This window comes from Oryctolagus cuniculus, chromosome 2 (assembly GCF_964237555.1).
Source record: "Oryctolagus cuniculus chromosome 2, mOryCun1.1, whole genome shotgun sequence".
Classification (NCBI taxonomy): Eukaryota; Metazoa; Chordata; class Mammalia; order Lagomorpha; family Leporidae; genus Oryctolagus; species Oryctolagus cuniculus.
Genome location: NC_091433.1, coordinates 90,135,493 through 90,151,401, shown reverse-complemented (window position 1 = coordinate 90,151,401; position 15,909 = coordinate 90,135,493). Strand labels below are relative to the sequence as shown.

Here is a 15,909-nt window from a genome sequence, read left to right as displayed (position 1 = left end):
CACAGCGCTGGTCTCATCATGGTTTTTTGCACCACACCCAAGCACAGACCAGAGTTTCCTGGCCCAACCCAGTACACATCTCTGAATATCCACTGAAGAAGCAGAGACTCCATTAAGCTGCAGGAGGATAGTTCAAAGATAAAAGCCACCAGAGGAGAAAACCAACAAGTGGTTCCACAAATGCCAAGAAATAAATGCAGAAACACAAGAAACACGAACAAGGAAGACAGTATGTCTCTCCCAAATGAATACAACACACTTCAGTATTAGAATGTGAAGATAAAGAGAATGAAAAGTAATTCAAAATAATGATCATAAGATTACTTAAAAACAATAAGAAGTAAATTCATGGATTAAATAAATCTATAAATGACATGGATAAAAAATTTCCCATGAGATAGAAATATTGAAGAAAATTTAAACTGAAATATTAGAAATGAGTTCAGAATGTCAAACACAAAACCCTGTGGAGATCTTTAACAGACTGGGAGAGATAGAAGAAAGAAGAAAAATCTTTGGAAATATCTCAGAACAAAAAGAAGAAATTAGAAAAACTAAAAACAGTGGTCGAAATTTATGGGATATTATCTAATGACCAATGTATGAATCTTTAGAAGTTACTGAAGATGTGGAAAGAGAGAATGGATTAGGGGGCCAATTCAATGAAATAGTAATAGAAAACTTCCTTAATTTGGAGAAAGAATGGTACATCAAAGTACAGGAGGCACACAGAACTTCTAATAGACATGACCAGAAAAGAGCTTCACTACAACACAGTATAGTCATAAAGAAAATATTCTAAAATTTGCAGAAGAGAAACACCAAATTATCTTCAGAGGTCTCCAATTAGACTGACAACTGATTTCTCATCAGAAACCCTACAAGCCTGAAAAGAATGGAGTGACATAGTGCAAGTCTTAAAAGAAAAAAAAAGACGGGGGTGGGTGGGTTGGGAGCTGTGGCATAGTAGGCTAAGTCTCCAACTGTGGCGCCAGCATCCCGTATGGGTGCCAGTTTGTGTTCCAGCTGCTCCTCTTCTAATCCTGCTCTCTGTTTATGGCCTGGAAAAGCAGTGGAGGATGGCCAAAGTGCTTGGGTCTGTGGAACCACATGGGAGACTTGAAGGAAGCTCCTGATTCCTGGTTTTGGATTGACCCAGCTCCGGCTATTGCAGCCATTTGGAGAGTGAATCAGCAGATGGAAGATCCTTCTCTCTGTCTCTGTCTCTCTCTCTCTCTCTCTCTGTCTGTGACTCTGCCTCTTAAATAAATAAGTAAGTAAATACATGTCAGCCAGGATTCTGTACCCTGAAAAACTCTTATTTATTGATGAAGGTGAAATTAAAGACCTTTCATAATACAGAAATTGAATGGATTTGTCACCACTTATTTAGCCTTACAAAAGACGCTAACCACAGAAACAGAGGGAAATAGTCATTGTTGGAAAAGAATGTGTAGGCAGAAAAACTCCTAGTAAAACTATAAAGGAAATCCAATCATTAGGAATATTTATAGAAAAATGGCAGAGCCAAGACATAAATACTTACCTTGAATGTAACTGGCCTAAATTCTCCAACTAAAAGATACAGCCTGGCTGATTGGATTAAAAACCAACATCCATCTATCTGCTGCCTGCAAGAAATATTCCTCAATAACAAACTTACAGGGCCTGGCACCATGGTTCACTTGGTTAATCCTCTGCCTGTGGCGCCAGTATCCCATATGGGTGCCAGGTTCTAGTCCTGGTTGCTCCTCTTCCAGTCCAGCTCTCTGCTGTGGCCCTGGAGGGCAGTGGAGGATGGCCGAAGTACTTGGGCCCCTGCACCCGCATGGGAGGCCAGGAAGAAGCACCTGGCTCCTGGCTTCGGATCGGCACAACATCTGCCATGGTGGCCATTTAGGGGGTGAACCAACAGAAGGAAGACCTTTCTCTCTGTCTCTCTGTCTCTCTCTCTCACTGTCTATAACACTACTTGTCAAAAAAAAAAAAAAAAAACACCTTACACACAGACTGAAAGTGAAAGGATGGAAAAGATACCCCATGCTAAAGGAAAGCAAAAATGACCAGGAGTAGCCAGCCATTCTGTTGTCAGACAAAAACTGTTAATAACAGACAAAGAGGACATTACGTAATGATGAATGGATCAATTCAACAGGAAGTTTTGACAATAGAAAATTTATATGCACCAATAAAAGGGAAATTGGGTATTTAGAAGCAATAGTAATGGATCTAAAGGGGGACAAATGACATGATTCTATATATATAGACTATAGTACAAGACTATTGGAATTCACACAAGAGTTTGCTAACATTGCAGGATATAAAATCAACACACAAAAATCAATAGCCTTTGGAGCTGGTACTGTTGCATAGTTGGTAAACCTCTGCATGCTAAGTTAGCATCCCATAAGGGCGCCACTTCCAATCAAGCTCCCTGGTATTGCACCTGGGAAAGAAGCAGAGGATGGTCCAAGTCCTGGGGATCCTGCACCCTGTGGGAGACCCAGAAGAAGCTCCTAGCTTTGGCCCCACCCTGGACGTTGTGACTATTAGGGGAGTGAACCAGCAGACGGAAGACCTCTTTGTCTCTCCTTCTCTCTCTCTTTCTCTCTCTCTCTCTAACTATGCCTTTCAAAATAAATAAAATGAATCCTAAGAAAATGAATAGCTTTTGTATACACAGACAATGCTGTGACTGACAAAGAACTTGTAAGATCAGTACCATTCATAATAGCTATAAGAAATTTAAATACTTTGAAATAAATTTGACTAAGGAGATGAAAAATCAATACAATGAAAATTACAAAACATGAAAGAAATAAAAGAAGACACAAAAAATGTCAAAATATTTATGTTCAAGGATTGGAATAATTAATATAATCAAAATGTCCATACTACTGAAAGCAATTTATAGATTCAATGCAATCCCAATCAAAATGCCAAAGCCATTCTCCTCAGGTCTAGAAGGAAGTATGTTAAAATCCATAAGGAAACACAAGAGACCCCATATATTTACAGAAGTGTTAAACAACAAATACAAAGCTGGAGGCATCACAAAACCAGATTTTAAGACATACTACAGGGAAGTTATAATCAAGACAGCCTGGTACTGGCACAAAAATAGACAGGTAATTAAAGAGAACAGAATAAAAACCCAATCTGCACATCTATAACCAGTAATATTTGACAAAGGTGCTAAAAATCAATCATTGGGCTGGCGCCGCGGCTCACTAGGCTAATCCTCTGCCTAGCGGCGCCGGCACACCGGGTTCTAGTCCCGGTTGGGGCGCCGGATTCTGTCCCGGTTGCCCCTCTTCCGGGCCAGCTCTCTGCTGTGGCCAGGGAGTGCAGTGGAGGATGGCCCAGGTGCTTGGGCCCTGCACCCCATGGGAGACCAGGAAAAGCACCTGGCTCCTGGCTCCTGCCATTGGATCAGCGCGGTGCACCGGCCGCAGCGCGCCGGCCGCGGCGGCCATTGGGGGGTGAACCAGCGGCAAAGGAAGACCTTTCTCTCTGTCTCTCTCTCTCACTGTCCACTCTGCCTGTCAAAAAATAAAAAAATAATAATAAAAAAAAAAATCAATCATTGGAGAAAGGCCAGTCTCTTCAACAGGTGGTATTGATGAAATTACATCTAAGCCTAAAGAGATATGAAACAAGACCCCTACCTTAGTCCTCATACAAAAATAAACTCAAAATGGATCAAAGATCTAAAACTACAACCTGATATCATCAAATTACTAGAGGAGAACATCAGGGAAATGATGCAAAACACTGACATAGGCAAAGACTTCTAAAAGACCCCAGAAGCACAGGGAATAAAAGCAAAAATAGACATATAAGATTATATCAAGCTAAGATGCATGTCAAAGGAAACACTCAACAAAGTGAAGAGGCAACCAACAAAATGGGAGAAAATATTTGCAAACTATGAAATAGATAAAGTATTAATATACAGAATATATTTTAAAAAAACTCAAGGAAGTCAAGAACAACAAAAGAAACAATTCAGTCAAGAAATGGGTAAAGGACAGAAACAAGCATTTTTCAAAGGATAAAATTCAAATTACCAAAAAACAGAAGATAAAATGTTCAGGATCACTAGCAGTCAGGGAAATGCAAATTAAAACCACAATTACATATCACCTCTTCCAATTCAGAGTGGCTCTCACACAGAAATCAACAAAAAATAAATGCTGGTGAGGATCTGGGGAAAAAGGTACCCTAATCCACTGTTGGTGTGAATGTAAACTAATACAACAATTATGGAGGACAGTGTGGGGATTTTTTAGAAATCTGAATATAGATTTACCATATGACCCAGCCATCCTGTTCCTGGGGATTTATCCAAAGGAAAGGAAATCAGCATATGAGTTATTTGTACTGCCATGTTTAGTGTAGCTCAATTCACAATAGCTAAGAAACAGAAAAAACCCACATGTCCATCAACTGATGACTGGATAAAGAAAATGTGACTACTTGAGAAAAATTTTCAGTGAGAAATGGACAGAACACAATATAGATTCCCTGGTATGCTGAGGATAGGGCAGAGTCATGCTGCTGTCAGCCACTCCTGCATCTCCATGACAGGTTCATGGCTGGGATGCACCATCTTCCCAAGCCAAGGTGAATGAAGGCTTCAGCAGTTTCCACCATAGAGAACGTAGACTGAGGGAGAATTCCACAGGGCCAACTGGGTTTCAGTGTAGCCTAGGGAGCTGACAGGGATCTGGGTGGCTACTTTGCTCTGTGAAGGGAGGCCATGGTGGTTATGTATCCTTCCTGCAACAAAAGCAAAAAACTCAATTTGCTGTGTTGGAGTTGTAGCTGAACTCTTTCCTGAATTGAGGGAACAGTGGGCAGTTCTGACACTGCCAGAGGCCACTACGACCAGAGGTGGTGCAGGTTACAGGGTGGAGAGTGGATCCCTTGTGCTCTTTGATTATAGGAGTTTTGGGCATAGGCCATGGAGGGCTGCAGGTTTCAGGAGCACTCACCCGGTCATTCAGAACTCCCTGAATGCTGGGTATGCATACAACGGAGGAGTTAAGGGACACACTGAAAAGTGGGTCAGTGTTCTGAACAGCATGTGTGCCCAGTGGGAGGGGACACTGGCACTGTGAGCATACCCTAGGCTGTGACTCAGTTGCTTTACTTGGCACAGAGGATGGCTGGGACTGTGATAATACTAGCCACTCAAACATTACCCTTTCCAGCTCCCTCATGCCCAACTTGGGTGAAATCTGGATTTTTGTCCCATTCACAAATGGTGACCAAAGCTCACTGGTCCCACCCAGCACACACCCTTGGTTCTCAAGTGTAAGCCAAGGACACTCTATCAAGCCAGAGAGGCATATTCTCAGTAGGGTGGGTAAGGGAATGCTCCAGAAGAGAAAAAGAATAGATTCCCCATATGCACAAAGATCGATGCAGGAACACAAGAAACATAAACAAGGAAGGCAACATGTCTCCTGAGAAGTAACACAATAGTACATATTAATATTGGACTGTGAAGAAGGGGAGATTGAAAGAATGCCCCAAAGCCAAATTCAAAAAAATGATTGTATGGTTGCTCAGAAATGCAGAGAAAATAATTAACATGAATAAAAAATTCTGCAAAGACAGAGATATTCAAAACAACAAACAGAAATATTACAAATGAAGTAGCTAAGAAGTCAACTAAAAAATGCAGTGGAAAGCCTTAACAATAGACTTGGTGAGGCAGAAGGAAGAATAACCAATTTAGAAGGCAGGTCTGAAATGTCTCAGTCAGACACAAGAAGGTGGAGGAGGAGCAGGAGGGAGAGAAGAAATTAGAAAGAATGAAATAAGTGCTCGGTATCTATGAGACACCATCAATCGACTAAACACGTGACTTTCAGGAGTTCCTAAAGGAATAGAAAAAAAGAATGTTCAGAAAACCAATTCCTTGAAATAATAGCAAAAACTTCCCCAATTTGGAGAAAGATATGGGCACCAAAATACAGGGAACACATAGAACCCCAAATATGCATGATCAGAAAAGAGCCTCAGCTAATCAAACTTCCAAAAGAAAAACATAAAGGGAATATCCTAAAATTCATGAGAGAAACATCAGATCACCCTTAAAGAACTCCCATCTGATTGACTGAAGTTTTCTCAACAGAAACGCTACAGGCCAGCACAAAATAGAGAGAGACAGTTCAAGCCCTAAACAACAACAACAACAAAAACTTCCAACCCAGAATACTCTGTGAAGCTCTCTTTTATAAATTAAGTTGAAATAAAGCCCTCCTGTGACAATCAAACATTACAAGAATTTGTCACCACCCAGCCAGCCTTACAGATGATAATTAAGGTAGGTATATTACACACAGAAACAGAGAAAGAAAATCAGCATCATGAAAGAACAGGAACACAGAAACCTCCTAGTAAAAGAACAAGGCAATTCAAAAGAAATTATAGGAATATTTATTGCAGGATCAAGTCATTACACTCAATGACGACCTTGGATTAAAAATTGATTAATTCTAAAATTAAAAGACAGACTGGCTGAATAGATTTAAAACAACAAGATACAACCATATGCTGCCTAGAAGAGACACACTTTACCAGTAAAGATAGACACAGATTGAAAGTGACAGGATGGAAAAGGTATTCCATGCAAATAGATATCAAAACTGGTCAGGAGTAGCTATTCTCTTATCAGATGAAAAACAAACTTTAAGACAAAAACTGTTTAAAGAGATATAGTGATCAAGGGACCAATTTAACAGGAAGACCTGACTAGAGTAAATGTATATGGAGCCAATGCTAGGGCATCATGTTTTATAAAGCAGTATTAATGGATTTAAGAGGAAACATAAGCTCTAATACAATAATTGTTGAGGACTTCAAAACCTCATATTTATCAATGAACAGATCAACCAGACCAAAAAAAAGTCACCAAAGAAATAACAGACCTAGTCTACACTATTAACCAAATGGACCTAATAGATAACTGCAGAACTTTTAATCCCACAGCTACAGAATAAAAATCCTTTTGATCAATGCATGTAAAATTCTCTAGGACAGACCATACATTAGGCTATAAAACAAGTCTAAAAATCATATCATTTATTGTTTCTGACTATAGTGGAAGAAAGTTGGACACTAACAAGAAAAGAAACTCTCATGTTCTTAGACTTGTAACTGCATATCATATTGAATCTATTAAAATTAATTAAAAATAAGTAAAAAATGAAAAAAGAAACCCTAGAAAATATCCAAACACATGGAGACTGGACAACATGTCCCCAAATGAACAGTGGGTTATAGAAGAAATCAAAAGGGAAATAAAAAGTTTCTTTGAAATAAATTAAAATGAAAACACAATAAATGAAAATTTCTGGAACACAGTAAGTGGCCACATGCAAAAATTGGAAAGCTATCAGATAAGTAATCTGATAATGCATTGCAAGAACCTAGAAAAAGAAAATAAAACCAAACCCCAAATTAGTAGAAGGAAAGAAATAATAAAAGATAGAGAAGGGATAGTCAAAATATAAATTTAAAAATTATAGAAAATATCAGTGAAATAAAGATGTTTTTAAAAAAATAAACAAAGTTGATAAAATTAGTGATAAGTGATAAAAATAGATGCTACAAATGATACAACTGAAATACAAAGAATCATTGGAAATTATTACAGATAACTATATTGGAAATTGGAAAATCTAGAAGAAAGGGGTAATGTATCAAAATTGAGGAATGAGAATTTAGAACATGTGAATAGACCAATAACTAAGATAGAGATTGAGTCTAATAAAGGACCACCCAACAGACAAAACTCAGGGAGCAGATAGCTTCACTGCTGAATTGTACCAAACTTTCACGGAAGAACTAACACCAGTTCTTCTTAAGCTATTCAAAACAATTGAAATGGAGGAATCCCTTCCAAGTTCATTCTATGAGGCCAGCATTACCTTAATTTCAAAGTTAGAGAAAGATAAAACAAAGAACAACGAAAGACCAATATCCCTATTGAACATAGATGCAAAATTGCTCAACAAAATACTAGAAAATCAACCCAACAACACATCAAAAAATCATCCACCATAAAATCAGCACACAGAAATCAGTAGCATTCTTATATTCCAACAATGTTCTGTCTGAGAAACAACTTATAAGACAGTCTTGTTCACAATCACTTCTCACAATCACAATCTCATTCACAATTGTTGCAAAACATTTAAATTCATTGGGATAAATTTAACCAAGTCTGTGAAAGATCTGTACAATGAAAATTACAAAACATTATTGACACACACGCAAATGCAAGTCTTCTGTATTCATTCACTGGAAGAATTAATATTATTAAAACATCTGTGATACACAATCCATTTATAAATTCAATGGGATTCCAGTCAAAATACCAAGCACATTTTTCAAGATCTAGTCAAAACAATGTAAAATTCATTTGGAAACACGAATGATCCCAAATAACCAAACAAGCTTAAACAATTAAAAAAAGCAAATCCAGAGGAATCACAATACCAGATTTAAAAACATACTACAGAGGTGTTGTACTGCAAACAGTCTGCTATTGGCAAAAAAAAAAAAAAAAAAAAAAAAAGGAAAGAAAGAAAAGAAAAGAAAAGAAAAGAAAAGAAAAGAAAAGAAAAGAAAAGAAAAGAAAAGAAAAAGAAATAATAGACATGGAACAAGGGAACAGAATAGAAACCCCAGAAATTTACCTACATATCCACAAAGAATTAAACCTTGACAAACAAGCTAAAATCATTCCCTGGAGAAAGGATGGTCTGTTCAACAAATGGTGTAGGGAATATTGGATTTCCACCTGCAGGAGTTTGAAAGAAGACCCTTACCTTGTACTCAATGCAAAATCACTCACAGTAGGTCACAGATCTATACCAAACACCTGAAATGATCAAAATCATTAGAGGAAAAAACAGGGAAATGCTACAAGACATTGTTTTAGGCAAAAACTTCTTGGATAAAATCCCAGAAGCACAGGAAATAAAAGCAAAAAAAAAAATAGACAAATGGAATTACATCCAGCTAAAAAGTTTCTGCACAGCAAAGGAAACATGGGAAAATGAAGAGGCAACTGACAGAATGGGAAAACATATTTACAAGCTATACAACTGACAAAGGATTAATATTCAGAATGTAAGAGGAATTCAAGAAACTCAACAACTAAACAAACTATCCAGTTAAGAAATGGGCAAAAGATATGAACATATATTTTTCAAAGGATTAAATGCAAATGGGCAAACACATATGAAAAAATGCCCAGGATCACTAGCCATAAAGAAAATGCAAATCAAACCCAGAATGACATATGAATTCCCTGGACTTAGATTAGCTATTGCCCAAAAATAGAAAAAAAAAATAACAAACGCTGGTGAGGATGTGGAAAGAAAGGTACACTATCACATTGTTGGTGGGGATGTAAACCCGTACAACCATTATGGATGGCACTGTGGAGATTCCTCAGAAAGCCAACAATGGATCTATCATATGACCCAGCAATCCTACCCCTAGGAAGATATCCAAAGGAAATGACAGCAGCTCAATTCACAAGAGCTAAGAGGTGGAATCAAATTAGATGTCTATCAACTGGTGACTGGATAAAGAAAATGTGAAACACATACATAATGGAATATTCTCAGCCATAAAAATTTAATGTAATTCTGACATGTGCAACAAAATGGGTGTACCTTGAGATCATTATGCTAAGTGAAATAAGCCAGATTCAAAATTACAAATATCACATATCTCTTATTTGTGTTAGTTACTATATACATGGTATTAAAAATTATCCAGATGTCATGTCATTTGGTATATAGTTATAAATATTACTTCACTGATTTCATATTTTATAAGTGACAATACACTCTTATTTACACATTAAAAAATGGATAAAGGGAAATAGTGAGGCCTCTTGGAGCACTAATAATATCTTGTTCTTGATTCATGGGTTGGTTAGGAATGTGATTAGATGACAAACACTCACTGATCTGCACAATCAATCACTTGGTATGTATGCATTTAAATAAAAAAAGTTTTTAGAAAGCCATCATTTGAGTTATATAACTCTATGATTTCTAATACATTTACTGAGCTTTTAAACCATCATTATTACCCAATTATAAAATATTTACATTATCTCAATAGATCCTTCATTTCCATTACAATTAATTCTTGTAACCACCTCCAATCCCATGTCACTACTTTTTCATTTAAAGATCTGAATTTTTACATAAGTAGAATGATGCAAAATTAATAAAATGGAAGAAAGAAAGGATTAACTGATTAACTAAAATGTTGTATTCTGTAAATGAGATATAAATGTGGGTTTTTTCATAAAATAATTTTTATTGGGGATTACTGTTAAATGAACAGCAGCTAACCTATAACTGTGAGTGATTTGTGTCAGCATTTGCATTACATTAACAAAAATGAACAAGTCCTGTGACTCCTAGATTGACTGAAATACTGTTATGCAACCTAACGAGTTCTGCAAACTGATTATAGGTTTTAATGGGATTTACATAGAATGATATCCAATAAAGGAAAAATCATTTGTATTTGGCTTCCAAAAAGGAATGAATGAAAGTAACAAAGAAAGTCCCATGGTTTACATATATGCTCAAAGTCCTTCAGTACAGGTCAGGGAGACAAGGCGAAGCTATCATGGAAACAAACTGCATACAAACAAGCTACAAAGAATATTACGAATACACTCAGTCCTAAGCAACACTGAAAATACACATGCGAAACGGTTCATCACTTTGTCTGCACTCACCCAACAAAAGAAGAGATCTTGCTGCTGCTGCTGATTTCTTCTGTCTCTGACCTATAAAATCGATAAAATTTATTTTAACGTGTCAAAGATTATAAATCTTAAACAATTAAAAGGTCACTTGAAGAACTGCCTTCAAAGAAAGTGTGACTCAAATCGGTATTTCCTCCCAACAACATAAAAACATACTGTCTCAGTATTAAAACAGAGGCCATCATCCACCTTGCTGTATCGATTGCCTCCCCTCACTCTCACTTTATATGTATTCACATATTTATGTTGTATAGATTGCTCCTCTTGTTCTATGGTATCCCAATTCCTCATAACCAATTAAGCCAAAACCATAAAGTAGCACTCAAAAATTTCAGTTATTATGTATCTAGATATTTCTTTCTCCATCTTATAAAATACTAACGTTCTTTATTTATATCAGTTGTTGAAAGCTAAAGCTGGAAGTAAATAGTTTGGCAAATAAAATAAATTTTGAACAGGAGGCTCAATATGAGGCTTCAATATTTGCGCAATGATTGTAGATAAGATGCAACTTTCACTTACTCAAAAGTTTTAGTGCTTTCAAAACTATTATCATCTCCTATTTGACAGAACTATAAGATAGTAACTTAGATACATAAGATGAAATCATTTGCACAAGGTAGGATCACTTGATATGCAAGATTTACAACTTAAAACCAAGGTTTCTGAAGCTAAATGGAATTTTCTTACTAATTCACTTATACAATGCTGCCTCCTGTCTCTCAATCTGTTATTATTTGCAATCTAAATGATTTCTAGTGGAAAGACAAATTTACAAACTAGCAGCAGAAGTATTTAGGAAAATAACTGCTTATAATTGAGAAAGGTCCTTGAGAATTTACATTTAATTAATTTTTGAAAGATCCTTTAAAACATATTGTCATTTCTTCTCATAAAGCTTATAGTCAGTATGTTTACTTTGACAGAGGGAATGAGCTTAGAGGTAAAATAAATTTTGCTCAGTAGCTGTCCCTCCTCCTACACTGATGCTGATGGTAGCTGTGTGGCTTTAGTAACAAGTGAGACCGGAAAACACATGATAAAAGCCAAACCAGCTTCACATGTGTCCCCAGGCAACCACTTATATTACCTTTCCTATAGTTTAATTTATTCCTGATGCAACCGAATTTCTTTCACTTTCAACTTGCCTGTCGCTTTCTGTTTCTCCTCTGTAGCACAGCTCTCTGATTTTATCCTGTTTCATTAAGACAGCCCCGATAATGATAAGCACAGGTAGGGTGATATACAAAATGAGATGCAAATGTTTTTTCTCAAAAGTGGCATGCTTCCCAACCACATAACTTCGCCCTACAATGGAAAATAGCAATTCAAAATTATGTTAGAGATCATATTAACCCCGCAAAGAGGCGGCGAGAATAATGTTACCAACAAGCATTTATTTCATTTATATAGAGATATGTATAGGTATTACTATAATAAAACCCAAAAAACTAATGTATATAATGGCCCATTACTAGTGTTATTCTAGTGTTCCCACCTTCACCCAGGCCTACTTGATATCAAAATACTACTCAGGGAGGAAAGAGGCGAAGTGCAAAACAAAAAATTTCAAAATACTAGCTTTGAGCCTTTACACTGTAGAAAAAAGACAATGAATTATGGAAGTATTTAGGAAGAAAAAAAGAAACAGCCAGAAACATACTAATCACATTATGTATTAGTGACTTATTGACACCAATTTAAACTAAGAATATATTTGATAATCCAAAGGCAACAACTAAATTAACTGAGGAAATTATAAGGGATTAAATGTATATTTTCCAAATTACTAATATTGGGTACACTTTTTCTTAGTAAACAATGCTAATGCTGATAAAGAAAGAACACTTAGGGCCAGCACCATGGCTCACTAGGTTAATCCTACGCCTGTGGTGCCGGAATCCCGTATGGGCACCGGGTCCTAGTCCTGGTTGCTCCTCTTCCAGTCCAGCTCTCTGCTGTGGCCTGGGAAGGCAGTGGAGGATGGCCCAAGTGCTTGGGCCCCTGCACCCACATGGGAGACCAGGAGGAAGCACCTGGCCCCTGGCGCAGGAGCAGCGCACCAGCCATGGTGGCCATTTAGGGGGTGAACCAACAGAAGGAAGACCTTTCTCTCTGTCTCTCTCTCTCACTAACTCTGCCTGTCAAATTAAAAAAAGAAAGAAAGAACACTTAAAACTTACACTGTCAGATTTTTTTTTTAATCTCAGAAATAAAGCCACTTTTTTGACATTAGTTTCTTTGCAATCTAGCTTCCTATCATTTATTTTCTTCCATATTGTATTAATTCATAATATAGTAAAGAAACCAACCATCTTTATTGAAGTGACCATCGTCAGTACTTCCAAACTCTCCTGTCTTTGGTTTGCAGTGAGGAGGAGTATATCCCTTTTCACAATGGCAATGTTCAAAATTGTTGCAAATCTGGAATAATTTTAAAAAAAATTTTTTTTTCTGCACACATGTGTTTTGATGAAGACTGATGTATTATATATACTTAGTCCACAGAGTATATCCCATTGTAAATAATGTGTCTTAGAGAAATTTACCAACTTCCCCCTTGCAGTTATCCACAGTTTGAAAAGCAGATCAGGCTTCTATTATCAATTTGTTTAAAAAAAATTCTTGCAAGCTGCACTCCCCAACCCAACCCTGTACCATCCATCACAATCACCTTCAATATGCCATTAATTATCATCTACTTGCTAGTTGCAACCCAGACTCTAAATTAACTTAATAAGACTAGCATGAAAATTTTAACGAATTTTATTCTATGCCTTCTATCTGTTAAAAAAATCATTTTTGTTACAGGGTGACACAAACATTTCTGTTCCTCACGGCTCTTCCACTTCATACAGTTATCAAATGTTTTACATCCAGAGTCATCTTAAAGGTATCCCCTTTATCTTCACCAAAAATAGTTTGATAACTTTCTCAAGATAAAATTATAGCTAGAAATCAGTCTGTTAAACAATATCAAAGAGCATTAGAAAATGACTCCCACAAACCCCATTGCAAATTATTTTTTGAAAAAGAGAAATCTCTGATTCTTCATGCTGCTTAAAATTACCACTGCAAATCCTTACCCCATGGCCATTGCAATGTGACGACGTATCGCAGAGTGTTCGATTCTTCCGAAATTCAGCTAACCGACAAGAAAACCTGAAACAAAACTAAAAAAAGCAAAAGGAAGTGAAAAGTAAAGTCAGTTGAACAGTAATACTGTATGCATGGATAAAAGACTTTTTTTTTAAAAAAAGAACTTGTATTATTCATAATTACCACAAAGTCCATGAAAATATAGTACTCAAATAATTGTGACTGTGTTGACTATGGGCCTTTAGGTCATAAAGATGTAATCATATATAAGGAGTTAGAAGGTTTCTTTTCTTACCACTTCGTGTTAGATGTACTCTGAGGAAGATGAATAGCTGAAAAAACTTGTTTGATAACTCCCCTGAGTCCAAGAGTTCTGAGGAGCACCTGAAAAGCAACATGCCTGGGCTCACCTGAGACCAGAGATCTCTGGGAGCAGGCAATTTATGTGAGGAGCCAGTGTTGACCTACTAGGTAATAGGGCAAGGTCTTAAATTCATGACTACTGTGCCGTACGACAAATGGATAAGGAGGCCAAAGCCAGGAGAAAGGCTCGTGGTAGATGCCCTAAGTCACAGAGGAATTCCTAAGGGTAAGATGGGTGACAAAGTTTCTGGGAAAGGGAATGTCTAGCACATGAATTTAAATAGTTCTAATGATGGCGTACATTTTTCTTCCTAATTATTTAGAATTTACAGTAAATTAAAAATTTTGTGAAAGACTTTTGGATGAATTTTTTGATGAATCTTTTCCTTCTACTAATAAGAGGGTACATGAACATGGGAGAGTCAGAACCCTCTGGCATAGAAACTTGAGCTCATTTCATTTAGATCTCAAGAGGGAAGAGTATTTAGGCCAAGTTCATATTTCACATGTGTCAAAATGAGAAAGATGAGACAAATATTCTTTTTTTATATTTTCAGTTATCAAAACATTATCATAACACTATGAGAAACGGTGACTTGGTCAGCCCTCACCCTGACTGTTGATGAGCAACTTGATATGTTATCCCTCTTAGTATATTTTTTTTGTTTGTTCTACTCAATACTTTTGGTTGAATACTGTAATCAATACACAATTCTTCTTAAGTGCTGAAACTTAACTGAAAAGTGATCACTGTTAAATATAAGAGTGGGAATAAGAGAGGGAAGAGATGTGCAATTCGGGACATGCTCAAGCTGACTTACCTCAAACGGTAGAGTTAGAAACATACCAGGGGATTCCAATTCAATCCCATCAAGGTGGCATGTACCAATGCCATCTCACTAGTCCCAGTGATCAATTTCTGTTCACAATTGATCATAATGATAGGACTTAGAACCAAAGGGATCATATAAATAAGACTAGTGTCTGCAAATACTAGCTGACAGAATCAAAAAGGGAGAGAATGATCCAACATGGGAAGTGAGATACACAGCAGACCCATAGAATGGCAGATGTCCTAAACAGCACTCTGGCCTCAGAATCAGCCCTTAAGGCATGCGGATCCGGCTGAAAAGCCCATGAGATTATTTCAGGCATGGAAAGCCAAGACACTCTGGCAAAAAAAAAAAAAAAACCTACCTAAATGAAAGATCTCCTTGAGTGAGATCCCAGTGGAAAGAACGGGTCATCAATGAAGGAGGTACCTTTCTCTGAAGGGACGAAAGAACTTCCACTTTGACCATGGCCATGCCTAAAAATTATCAGAGTCGGTGAACTCAGGGGGCTTCCATAGCCTTGGCAGCTCATGACAAGAGCCTAGGGTGATTACTGATGCCATAAACAAGAGTGTCAATTTGTTAAGTCAACAATAGGAGTCACTGTGCACTTACTCCTCATGTAGGATCTTTGTCCTTAGTGTACTGTACATTGTGATTTAATGCTATAACTAGTACTCAAACAGTATTTTTCACTTTATGTCTCTGTGTGGGAGCAAACTGTTGAAATCTTTACTTAATGTGTGCTAAACTGATCTTCTGTATATAAAGAGAATCGAAAATGAATCAGGATGT

General features: G+C 37.0%; 1 protein-coding gene across 3 annotated transcripts in view; it reads right to left on the bottom strand.

Annotated features, from left to right (window-relative positions):
- Nucleotides 1–15,909, bottom strand: part of LOC103352159 (disintegrin and metalloproteinase domain-containing protein 5) — a 127,139-nt gene that overhangs the window by 1,776 nt on the left and 109,454 nt on the right. For 2 of the 3 annotated variants that reach the window (XM_051832399.2, XM_051832400.2), the window contains 4 exons: nt 13,906–13,992; nt 13,132–13,243; nt 11,968–12,127; nt 10,790–10,840 (listed from right to left, as the gene is read on the bottom strand). In XM_051832399.2, the coding sequence (XP_051688359.2) occupies nt 10,790–10,840; nt 11,968–12,127; nt 13,132–13,243; nt 13,906–13,992 (410 nt within the window). Of the gene's footprint in view, nt 1–10,789; nt 10,841–11,967; nt 12,128–13,131; nt 13,244–13,905; nt 13,993–14,194; nt 14,303–15,909 lie in introns of those variants that run through there. The other variant, XM_070069668.1, reaches the window with a different exon arrangement.